The following is a 13,149-nucleotide window of genomic DNA, read 5'->3' on the forward strand; positions in this document are numbered from 1 at the left end:
TGAACCTCCTTTTTCCCCCACAGCTGCAGGAGATAGTCTGTTTTGCTTCTCCAGTGGACCTGATGGGAGACTGCCCTCAGGGACGAGGGAGACATAACCCAGAAGGAAGACATGGCAAATCTCAGAGCTCCCATCTGCCACCACTGCCAGTCCAACTAACACAACATCCACTTAGTCGAGTCACCTTGCCAAATGACCTCACTTGCTTGGATGAGACAAGGCTTAGCTCATACTGATATATCTGGGCTCATTCACTATAAATTTGGAGATAACACGAATAATGGCATTTCCAGTTTCCAGACAGCTCCTGCTATGTAAATCCTTAGCAGGAGCAGAGGCTGTTACATCACTGACCATTTTGAAATCCACGAGAAGGCCCAATGCTTGCAATTATTGAGCAACCACAGAATCAGCAGACGTCTGCAAGACCTGTCAGCACCCTGATAAGAGTGATTGGGAAAGGGCAATTCAAAATAAAAGCCTTCTTTTCATGGTTTTTTGAAGCTTGAATAGAACCCTATAAAGAATTTGATTTGTACAACTATTGTACAACGGCTGGCTAACAACAAAAGAAAGTTTGTGTTGATATTTAGTAATGGCTTTACATTATATGTTAGAGGCTGCCACAAATGAAAGATTGGGTTCTGCAAGATAGGAAAACACTATAAAACAAAATAGGATTCCTTGATCTAATCTTTGAGCAGTCAAAAAGAAAAAGGTCCCACTTTTAATGTTCCACTTTCTCAGGCAGACAGAATATTTTAGCTTGGGGTAGGCATGGCACCTGAATCCCAAGAATCTTGCTTTAATTATTAAAATGGAGGAACACACGCAGAATTGTGTCTCCAGTGTTACAAATGACAAATGTTTTCCTAACATAGCTATCTGGCAGAGAGATCATGATCATCAGGGGAGTTTTGTGGCAATGGTATATGAATGTGCAAAAACATCTCACCAAACCTATATACCTCTTGGGGAAGATAAAACTTATCTGGCTGCAAAAAAAAAAAAGTCTATAATGAAGAGCAGAGATGGAGAACCTACAGAATCATAGAATTGTAGAGCTTGAAGGGGTCCTAAGGGTCATCTAGTCCAACCCCCTGCAATGCAGAACCTGTGGTTCTCCAGATGTTGTTGGACTCCCATCAGTCACCTGGCATGTACAGGTGTGTCCCCCCCAACTTAGAGCTACTGCAAAATAATAAGGAAGGCACAAAACAAATAGTACCAATGGTCCTTAGGAAGGATGAGGCAGGGCTGAAATTTCAGCTGATTTTTTTCTAGCAACTCTTTAACAATCATCTAAAAAAAAATATGGGGCATGTCCTTGGCCACTTACCGCTGCTACTCCACATTTAATCAGAACCAAAAGCACAATAGGTGTAGAAGTAACTGCAAGGATATATGGGAACGACAAAACTTGGATGGAGTGTGGTGATGGGGAGAAAGAATAAGGCAGGGCTAACTGAAAAGTCAGGGTGGAAGCAAATAAGATGGGATTATGAATGTTTGGGAAAGCCATTTCCCCCTTTATTTTTCTCCCACATACTTTTATCACAGTTGTCATGGCATACGCTCACTGAAGCGAATTCCAGGAAGCAGCCCTACAACCACTGTCTTTACCTAGAATGTGTCCTTTAATTATGTCTGTAAGATATCTCAGCACATATAGAAAGTGTCTGGCCTTCAACAATCATAAACCATCATCACCCACAACCAGATACAAACCCACAAACAAACTGTGTGTGTAGTGGGGAGACTTGAGCCTGGATATTTTAGAAACTAAGTGCTTACTGGGGGAAAGATGACCTGGCAAGGGGCATTTCAAATCAGCTGCAGAAAAATAACATGGCAAGAAAGGAAAGTTACAGTAGTATATATGAGATGATCAGACCATAAAGTATTTTAGAAGCAGAGAGGTGAAAGCAGTGGATCCTAGAGGTGCCCAAAATGAAGAAATGGGCAAAACTGGACAATTGCTTGACTAAAAGATGTTATGTTGAAGATGGCTTTGGAGACTGCTTGATTTCAACCTGCTTCACATAATACAGCAGGAAAATATACTTTCCCACATGGTGTCATGCTGTAAGGAGTTATGGCACACGGATAGTTCTGTACAGTGTGTACATTTATTGTACATGTGTTTTAGTGTTTTGGGCTACTAAAGAATATAGTTGGATCCAGGTTAAATTAGTGTTGCTTTAGACCTGGTTTGACCTCACTAACTTGTCCCATGCAATACTCAGAAGTATGTCCTGCTGTGTTCAATGGGGCTTACTCCCTAGTGTGTTTCAAGACTGCAGCCTCCATATGGATCTATCCAACCCTATGTTTACTGTGTCATGAACTCTCACTGGCAATAACCTGCTCCACAGATGAGGGGTATTTCCAATTTAGGGGTTCGGCCAATAAAAAATGTGTCCGATACTGATGTGACTTCATAGAATAGAATTATGCAGATGCAAATGTGCACTTGCCTCTGTGTCAGATATATGACTCAAAAAAGGACTTCATGGTTTGGGACATGGAGTGGGGACAGTTATGGGAAAAGGAACATCATGAACTCATCAAAAGCAACTGCAACAGAAAGGAAAATAAGGACAAGGTGTCTTTTGCTGCTATGAACCAGAAGGTGTGAAAAGAAAGGTTTTAACCTAAAAAACAATAACTACTTCACGCAACTGAGAGGAACAATTCCTGTCTATTAGAGAGGGGTTACAAAAATACCTGTGGGGGGATGGGTGTTGCTTTGTACCATGGACATAGGGACATTTGCCTTCTAATCAATTCTGAAACACCCCTCAGTTGGCCACAGTCTTTTCCTACTGGAAATTCTGCATTTAGAAGGACCCGGACCCAGAGGCAGTTTTCCATGTGAAAGTGTGCCTAACTGTATTTCCCCCATGCTCTCATGAACTGGAGCATGGATGGGCAAACCTTCTGCTTGTGGGATCAACTGTCAGGACTTTGGGCAGAGGTGTTATTAGAACCAGGAGGTTTTAATTCAGGGACTCATACCTAGAAATCACTCCCCCATTAGTAAAATATTGCAACAGAAAAGATTTATGTCTATATGCGAGCAAGATATGGGGATGCTGGGTGGGACTGATTCATGAATGTTATGTGCATTTTCCTTCCTAATTTGTGATTTTCTGAATCACAAGGGTGACTGTTAATTATTCTGCCTGCTGGCGCAACAAAGACTTAACACACATAATTTTATCTGTATGCCGCCTTTCCACAGTTCAAACTATGCCAAGGAGGCTTAAAGGTAAAGGTAAAGGGACCCCTGACCATTAGGTCCAGCCGCGGATGACTCTGGGGTTGCAGTGCTCATCTCGCTTTATTGGCTGAGGGAGCCGGTTTACAGCTTCCAGGTCATGTGGCCAGCATGGCAAACCAGAGCAGTGCATGGAAACACCATTTACCTTCCCGCCGGAGCAGTACCTAGTTATCTACTTGATGTGCTTTCGAACTACTAGGTTGGCAGAAGCAGGGACTGAGCAACAGGAGCTCACCCCATCGTGGGGATTCGAACTGCTGACCTTCTGATCAGCAAGCCCTTGGCCCACAGCACCACCCACGTCCCTGCCAAGGCGGTTTACAACATGGAAAAATCCACATAAACCACAACATAACAAAAGTAGTCACAAACAATAAATAACTCCTACCAACTTGCAGTGTCACACTCCAAATGGCATTGGGGCCTGTCTTGCTCATATCTACTGAGAGACTCCTCCATGAGAACCACTAGCAGCAGATATGTTTATATTTGCAAGTGCAACCTGCACCCCTGGCAGGACTTTCCCAGAAATTACACTTTTGCCTTTCTCTGCCAGCCTCCTTCTTCATATGCTTTTTCAAGAAAAGTGGTCAAGATTCCCTTCCCCTTTGTGAGGTTCTGCGGAAGTTGTGTGGAAAGTCATTGAAAGAGCAAACAAGGCTTTTTACACGAGGTAAACTCTTCAGCAAGTTGCTTTTCACACTTTGTCCTTGCTCCTTTCAAATCTTTTCATACAAGAGAGAATGATGTTTGCCCATTCTGCCCACGTCCATCTCCATGGCTACCTGAGTGTAAGGAAGCACTACCTAGAGCTAGTACAGTCCAAACAGGAGGCACTCCTTCTCCATTGCAGACTCTTCTATCTCATGCCAGCAGCATAAAGGGAAGGTGATGCGCAACACAGAGAAAGCTACTACTTAATTAATATGCTAAATACAATCATTTGAACACACATGAAGAAATGTTTCACCACACTGTTTCATTCCTTCCTGCAAGCCATGGTTATTTCACAGCCTTCAAGGCAACATTGCACAGGGTCTGAAGGCTGACTGAGACCCGATCACATTCTGCTCTGATTGCCCATGAACCAGCCCACAGCCACATCCAATTAACCCATGACATTCACCCTTACAGACCATACCAAAAGCAGCCAGCCAGCAAGATGCGGTTTGCACTAGGGAAGCCTGAATAATTCAAGAAAGCAGCCTAGGAAAGCTGTCTAAATTGCTCACGTGAATGAGCGAAATTGCTTAAAAGAAGGGGGCAGAGACTGCTCCAGGGTCATAATCCAACCTCATCTGGAAGAAGTTACTTTCCTGTTCCAACTCTTGTGATCAAGTGAGAGTCATATGATTAAGCCAAAGCTATGCGCCGAGGCTCTCCAAAAGCAACGTTAGCCTTGCTTGGAGATTTGCACGTCTGAATGGAAGAAGTCAAAATCCTCTCCTAAGGTGAGAATTATGAGCAGGACACAGGGACATCTTTGGGATCTGAATCCCCAAGTGAGACTGCTTTACTGACTCTGCCTAACACAAGCCTCCAATATTCTCAGTGGCTCTCTGTGTAGCTCAATGCTTCGGGAAGGTGGAAAAAAATACCATAAGGAGGTTTCCTAAATTCCAACTGGCCATAACTAAGGAACAAAATCAAAGCAATGCCTTTCACCATTCTATTTGCAGCTACTCATTGACTTCTGTTTATAGTCCAAATACCTCACAACTGCTTTTTAATCTAATAAGATGGCATTTCTCAAAATACACCTTAGATGCAAACTTTGGCTTTACTGGAAGGATTCCTGCTTGAGCAATTGGACTCCTACCCCTCAAATATGCTCCCTAAATCTGTTCTAGAGTTGTAGTCCCCCCCCCAATGCTCTGGAGTAGATGGTGTGTGTGTGCGTGTGAGAAATCCTATTGTGCAGGTGGGATTCCTTGCACCAACAGGATGTTGAACATGCTGTGAATAAAGAACTCAGGATCAGGCAGCAGGTAATAAAAAAAAAAGATTCCTGCCCAAGATCCTATGCAGCCACTACAAACCCAGAGTAGGCTATACTTGGCTGGATGGACCACTGGCCAGAGAACTTTTATGGTAATCAGAAAAATTATGTTTAATTAGCAAATATATCCCAAAGTTAAGGGTTCATCAGACTCCCCACCCGACCCCAGGAAGACAAGGAAACACCTAAATCCAACTAAACTATGAAATCAATTAGCCAAAAGTCATCACACAGCCAGACATTATATAAAAATGCAGTCATATAATGAGCTGCAGACGTTTTGGGACCCCATTATCAGCTTTTTGACCTTAAAATTATCAACAGATCACCTGCCTTCTTTGAACGAATTTGCTAGATCAGTAAATTCCTGTTTTGCTGTTTTATTATTTGTAATGATGGAAATGCAAGAGACTGGCCAATAAGTAAATCCTTTTAAATTGGATGTGACAGCATTATCCTTCCTCTCTAATTGGAAACAGGTTGCTCTAATCTAACATTGTGATAGGAGTTTAAAACACTGGTGAAATCGTGCTGCTACGTTAAAGCTTGTACAAAGGGCTGGTATACATATTGCAACCCATGCATAAAATGTTTGAAAACACATCTGCATGACGGCTACTGCAAGCAGCCGACATAATTTGAAATTATGGGTCTCACTAACAGGACACATTGCATGGAGACTTCCTCCGTCAGGCTCTCCTAGCAGCAGCTGGTGGAAGGTGGGGAGGAAACTCTCCTTGTGATGAGAACAATCTTCCCAGTCATCTCTTGCAAAAATGTGGAGGATCCTCTTATGCCTCACCTTCTAAAACAGTGGTGGAAGCAAGTTCCACCTTACTGGAAAGAGGAAATTCCCTCAACGCCACCATTTAATTCAGACCCACTGACTCATGACTGTATATATTATCTGGCATGGGGAGCCTGGTTGCTATTCCTTCTTTCACATTTATATTTGAAATTCTAGTCTAGAATCTTCAATTTGCCCTACGGGTGCAACACAGCAATTTGGCAGCAGCTGTAGCTTTTCAGGTGTGTGTGTGTGTGTGTGTGTGTGTGTCTGGCTGTGTGCAGAAGGGGGAACTCCTATTTCTTTCTGATCTGTTGTGAGATTCCTCCAAAAAATGAGATTAAGAGCACAATCCTAGACAGACGTAGGCAGGTGCAACACCTTCCCCTGCCCCTCACCACATCTCTCCCAGTAACATTCATTGGCATGTACAGTGCTGCTCTTTGAGGCCAGTGATGTGACCCTCCTATGGTTACAACTCTGCTCAACAGCCCTACCAGTGCAACCATCTGGTGGTCTAGGGAGGGTATGTTTGTACTGGCACATATAGATAGTAACATTAACTTTAGTATTTGGACGATGACCTTGACAACAGCAGCTATAACCAGCAAGATCAACACAGCCTAACAGGGATGGTCTGCTGGGCAGCACCCCTTTGTGAAAAAGCAAAATCTGGAAGTATGCCTACAAAAAGAGTAATTTGCAAGGGAGAGTTTTTGGCTTCTGCTTTTATTCAAAGATCTCAAAGGTGTTGCTTATTTGTGTCTTTCGTTCCGCGGGCAGCCAAAAAATACGATGTTACTGTTACCCCTTGCTATTGTTTGTGTATGTCAATAATACCCAAGGTGATAATTCATACAGCTGAAAAATTTAAAGGAATACTGTGCTGGAGGACAACAACCTTCTTTCTACAATGTTTACTCTCCCCAGCAGTAAATGCAGTGCATTCTTTGCAAGCCACAGTGCAATTTTTCATGCTTAGTTAGCCATGCGGGTATGTTTGTCTGTATATTGTATGTTTATATTTGTGTGATGCATGTACATATAAATGCAGAGCTTACATACTTAGAGCTGGCATACGTCAATCGAGAAACCATGTTTTTTTTTAGTTTAAAAAAGCTCAACAACTTTTGAAAAAGCTGAGGGTGTCCTGGTTTTTACTTTTTCAAATATGCAAACATACTGCAAACACATTATGACTTTGCCAGTGCATCCGGTGGTATCCTCATATTTCTCTGCGCATCACATATGTGATCTATTAAATGCTTAAGATCTCCACCCTAATAAATTCTCAAGCTAGCGTTATGGAATAACTAGGCAGGGCAGGCTGCAACGTATTTAAGGGGGAGCAGGCACTGTGGCTCATTCTCCGCACTCTTTTTGAGATCTCTGCATGTAGCTTAAAAAGTTGGGTGTGATGCAGAAATATATTTCATGTAATGGACCGCAATAGATTGCTCCCCCTTCCACATTGGAAAAACTCCTCTTGCTTATCTTGCCACTGTGAAATGCTTGCCACTGACATCTTTATGCCCTGAGCAAAAGTTGCTTAGAAGGGCAGCCTTCCTCAAAAAAAATTATCCCTGGCTACCCAAATATGAACTGCATCTATTTACGTGGCTGTTTTTTAGAAGTCAAAAGCACTTGAGTATTTTTTATGCGCTGTGTGTGTGTGTGTGTGTGTGTAGAAGATATCTGACTTATGCATGCACCCACATCCACATGCACCCACATCTGTCCATGAACTAAAGCACACAGTGTGACTAAGCCCTAAACAGCATTATCTCCTATCACCGCATAAAACCTACTTAGGATTATTTAGAATGGCGGGCACCTTCAACCAAAGGTACCATGCAAAGAGACCCTGTGCCAACACTGCCTTCTCAACAAAGGGAAATGAACTGTGCAGGGGACACGGACACACACACACACACACACACACACACTGTGCTTTTTAGAGCCAATTTCTCCTGTACAAAGCAGTATAAGTCATGGGTCTCTAGAAAACAGACTTGTAGAGGACTAAAAGCCTAAAAAATTGGTGCTGGTGGTGCCCAAGAACTTCCTTTTGTGATGTGCAAATAAAAAGTAGCCCTTGGTAATAGGGGTTTATTGAGCTAACATCGACGCTTGGGCTGCAATCTAAAAAAAACCTAAACACCTACATGGTGGAACTTATTCCTGAATAAATATGCATAGAAGTGTGCTAGTTAGCGTGGCTTGGGATATTGGCACATAGCGTTTAATTGGCAGGAAAGAAATGAGCAGTCTAATCCTATACATACGTACTCAGACGTAAGCCTCTCAGAGTTCTGTCAGATGTGCTCCCAGGTGGGATTGCAGCCTAAAACACCCACATTTCCCATTTTATGGACAAAATAAAACCAAGTAATTGTGTGACTGCAGTATAAATTTTCAGTGCTGATGTAAGGAATGCCATCATTCAGGCTGACCTTCAGAGTGGCTATAGCAACCTAGCTTATTGTACATCTCATACAGGAAACCTTGGCTATATGATCAATTTTCTGAAGCAATGGGAGGAGCAGATTTCTTATGAAATGCTTCTTTACCCACTGTATTTGGAGTTTCTACTACTGAACACATCCAAAATACAACAACTCCTTTGCAAATGCCTATCTACAAGCTAACTACAAGGTAGGCAGCAACACCATTGCTAAGCAATATTTGCAAGGAAATAAACTACAGTACTATAATGTTTATAGTGTACCTTTTGTTTTTTTACTGAAAACAAACCTATCTTCTATTAACATGAAAATATCACAACTTACTATTATTACTGTTAGTTAAACATAACCCTAATATGAAAAACAGCCACATACTGATATAGGAAACAAGCTTTTGCCCAAATAAACAATTCAGAAAACCCATTGCACTGCTTGCAAATGAGACTGCATTTTGCTTCAAACATTTGCTCTTTTGCTTTCACCAGTAATTAAAAGCCACATGCAATTTTTTAATTCTATGCAGCAAGCCTTGTTCAAAAGTCATAAAGCAGTGAAAAAATATCTGCTTGCTAATGTGTGCAATATTCACCAAGGAGCCTTCCCGGCTGCATCTCTCTTTTGAATATACACTTGGTGGCAAACCAGCGACCGCTATTGCACAATGTGCTAAGCTGCCCTGCTTGGCACATGTCTATGAAGGTGCAGGATCAAATCCTTAAGTTTGATTGCAATAATCAAATCTGGGTTCATAGCAGTCGAACGCCAAGAGCCACAGAAAACATCCACACATATTAGAGACATGTTAACAGCATAAACAATATGTGACACTTTTATTGCAGGAGCATAAATGGTATCTCAAGAATAGGAAAGCATGAGAAAGAATCCACGAACTTGTGACTCCTGTATCCATGTGTTACATTGCACAATCAAAAGCTCAAGGAGCTTGCAAGAGTCAGAGGCTTCCCTCCCTCTTTCTCCTGCCTGTGTAGATCAAGTCTGCAGTCAGAAGTGATATTAGATTTGCCATTGCATTTATACTGCACCGTTCCTCCAAAAAGATCATGGCTCTCTTCCTCACAACTCTATGAGGTAGGTAAGGCTGAGAGACAGTGAGGGGCCCAAGGTCACCCAATGAGCAGCTTCACCGAGAGCCTAAGAAGAAAGTGGGGAACTTTTTCTGTTGAATGAGCAAGGTGTGGGTCAGCATTCTTGGTGATTTTAGTGCCACAATGAAAACTTGTTTCTCAAACCTAATCATGTTTTCTCAAAAGTATGCTCCAGTGAAATCAATGGAAATTGTTCTCTGTCAGTGCGCACAAGAATCACTTACACCAAAAAGTGTAAAACAAATCTGTTTCCACCATGCACATGGATGGCTTTGCTTGCTTTTCTCTGTTCCTCGGTATTTACAACAAGTTGTAACCACATCTCCTACTACCTTTAGTGGTTGACATTTACAGCAAAGTGCCGTACGTAAATGTTGTATGTGCATCTTACCTCATCCTGTTTTAAAATGGCAGCACAATGATCAGTGATTACGCACAACCTTTAAATGGCATGTGAAGCTTTGAAACCCAAACTACACCACCTCTTTTGACCCGCCCACCCCAGCCAGGCCAGTTTTGCGCCCCCCTCTCCAACTTTATTATACAACTGCAAAGGTCAAAATGATGGACCTGCCCATCTCAAATGTATGCAGGACTTTTCAATTCTGCCATCTGATTCATTCGTAGATACGATTTTATAAAAAAGGGGATCTTAAACAATCATTTTAAACCCCTGCAAAGTTTTGCAGTTCTCTGCTGGCTCACCAAAAAGTAAGTCTTTATTGAACTTAACATCCGGAGTAAGCATGTATAGGATGGAGTGATGCTGATAAACAGAGAATGCAAGAATCCAACTTTTAAGTCTGACCCCCAGAAGTCCCATGGAGTTTACCAAGAACTACACCCGAGTAGAAGCCTGAAGGAGGCTTGCGTTTAGATCTGATTCACCTAAGTTAGATAACACTCTGAGAGACACATTGCAATAACTCTGTGCTCCATGCACATTTTAAGTTTGCAAACATGAATGCGTACAAGCTACTAGCTTCCTCCACAGCCAAGAAGGCATGCAAGTTTTCTTGGCACAGCAGCAGCAGCTGCCTAATATTACGGATGCTCCCAGATGGGCTATTGCAGGATTAGGGCTGCTCATGCATGCAAGTTTTCTGCAACATCCGTGTGGTCCCGGGCATCGAAATGCCAGCCAGCATTTTTCTCTTTTCCCAGTTAACCAGAATTTACCATTCTGGGGGAAGTCCGAGAAGTTAAGCTGGGTGGGTGGTGGAAACTGTTGCTAATGTCCTGTTTGCGGTATCCCTTTGCAACATTCAGGCCCCGGGGCTGGAAGCGAACTCCAGCATTCGAGATCGCCGGCCACTTTGCTGGTGGGAAGGCAAAAACACGGGCAAGGCGAAGGCGTTGGGGAAGCAGGTGGGATCGGGGTGGAGGTTTTTGTCCTACCTTGTTCGAGGCCATTTCGCTGACGGAGTGCCTGGTCTGCAAGGTTTCCAGCTGGTCCAGGCACCAGTCGAGCTCCTCCAGGGTCTCGCTGGCCAGTTTTTGGTAGGCCTCCTCTGCGAAGAGATAGGGAAAGGAGTACTCAGTTCGCAAGCGTTTCACAGGGCTACCAGCGAGCTCCAGCGGGGCCATCCTGCCATACCCAGCCATGGGGGGATGCCCAGTGCCCACACATGAGTGCTGCTCCTTCATATTGCTCGGCCCCAGCAATGGAGGAGAAAGGCGGGCTTGCGGCTCCGGCGGGAACCACGAAGGAACGAGAGCGGCTCCAGCCTTTCCTTAGCCAGTCCGGGCAAAAGGCACTTTTCTCTTTTTTTTTCTTTCTTTCTCTCTCTCTAGCTCCTCTCTTCCCTGGCGGGAGAGCTCCGCAGGGCGCGCGCGCTGGTGGCGACTGAGCGGGGAAAGGGAGCAGGAGGCGCGGCGCGGAGTCCTCGGAGAAGGAGAGAGACGCGGCGCAGCCTCTCAGCTCGCGGAGCGCAGGGCGGAGGCGGGCGCACGGAGCCGCGTCTCTCTGGCTGGGGCTCCTGCTCTTTCTCCCGCGAGCCAGAGACTTTGGGCGACACGCAGCCCGGCGCTTTCCTTCCCCGGGGCTGGAAGAGGGCGGGCAACACCTCCTCGCCACCCCTCCCTCTTCGGGAAAGCTGCAAGCCCCAGTGAATCAGAGCGGTGGCGGAGGCTGCCGGGTGCGCGGCCGCCGCGTTTCCTGTTTGCTCAACTTCTCTCTTTGCACAGCGCAAGCGGGAAGGGGGCGGGGGGGGGAGCCAGGCTTGCGGCGGCTGCTTTCGACTCTCGGGGGAGCCCGTTTCTTTCACGAGCCCCCTCCTTCCCTCCCCCTGCGGAGAGCAGTCTTCGAGGCTCTTAAGCAAACCCCCCTTTCCCTCTTTTTATAAGTCCTGCTAGGAAGGGGAGGAGAGCGCGCCTGGGCGCTCCTGCCTTTGAACTGCCGCCGCCGCCGGAGTTTTTGTGCGTTTGGTGCAGCGGGAAGTGTTTTGCCCCGGTTTGCAGTTCTGGGTTGGGGGGAGATAGAAGAGAGAGAGAACTCGGCACGGGAGGGAGCGCAAGGCTTGCATTGCCTGCGCCCCCCTCCCCTTTTGCAAGTGGGCTCGGGCGGCGCGCACGTGGAGCCTCCTGAAGCTCGCTGCGCACAGGCTGCGGCCACCTGCGGGGGGCGGGGAGGCGAGGGCCGTGACGTGGCCAAGAAATCCCCCTCTCTCCCACCCCCGCACCCGCCCTTCCCCGCCCTCAGACAGTGAGCTCATTATATAACCACAAGCGATCGCCCCGGCCAGCGCCACTGCCGCAGCCCTGGGCCTGGAGGAGGAGGAGGAGAGACATAAACAAGATTAAAGACACATCGTAACCTTGAGGTCCTTGGCGTGCAACGTGCGCCCAGATGGCCAAAGCAGAGGGGAAGAGCTCAACTAGAGCAGCTTGGGCCCAGGGATACAACATGTCTCTGCTGGAGAAGGCCTCTTACTTAGGAGAAGAGGGCTCTGCCTTCTGGCACTGAGTCGGACCAGCGGTTCATCTGCTAGCGTTCAGCCTTGGGTCCCTACGCATGATGAAGCAGCACTGGTGCAATATGATAAAAATCACTCCATCCCTTGCACCTGAGGGGAGTTCCCAGACCATTTCCAAACACAGCCCGTCCTTCAACCTGCTGCAGTGATCCAAACTGGAGGTGACCAGATCACGGGTAACTGGGCATGAAACTGATGCGCTTCCAGTGCCAACTTATGCACTCAGCATCCAGGTTCCGTGCATGCACACAGCCTATGTAACCAGACAAATAACCTAGTGATGCTGACACAAAAACCCTACACGTACATTAAGCGAAAGAATGGAAAATCATTACCCTCCCTTCTTCCCCTGCTTTCCCCAATTCGCCACCCCCAACCTCACAATTTCTATGACAGCAGTGTCTCACACCGAATGCAACTGACTCAATGAACTGAGAACGGAGACGTTTATACCCTTGTTCTCTATGAAAATCCTTCAATAAAAACAAAACAAAAACCTTGGGCCCCCAGTTGTGGTTGGACTACAGATGCTCT

General features: G+C 45.4%; 1 protein-coding gene across 10 annotated transcripts in view; it reads right to left on the reverse strand.

Moving 5' to 3' along the window:
* Positions 1–13,149, reverse strand: part of PDE4D (phosphodiesterase 4D) — a 634,082-nt gene that overhangs the window by 42,379 nt on the left and 578,554 nt on the right. For 9 of the 10 annotated variants that reach the window (XM_053408756.1, XM_053408755.1, XM_053408759.1 and 6 more), the window contains one exon: positions 11,039–11,151. In XM_053408756.1, the coding sequence (XP_053264731.1) occupies positions 11,039–11,151 (113 nt within the window). Of the gene's footprint in view, positions 1–9,336; positions 9,687–11,038; positions 11,152–13,149 lie in introns of those variants that run through there. The other variant, XM_053408766.1, reaches the window with a different exon arrangement.

The sequence above is a fragment of the Podarcis raffonei genome, chromosome 11 (genome assembly GCF_027172205.1).
Source record: "Podarcis raffonei isolate rPodRaf1 chromosome 11, rPodRaf1.pri, whole genome shotgun sequence".
Classification (NCBI taxonomy): domain Eukaryota; kingdom Metazoa; phylum Chordata; class Lepidosauria; order Squamata; family Lacertidae; genus Podarcis; species Podarcis raffonei.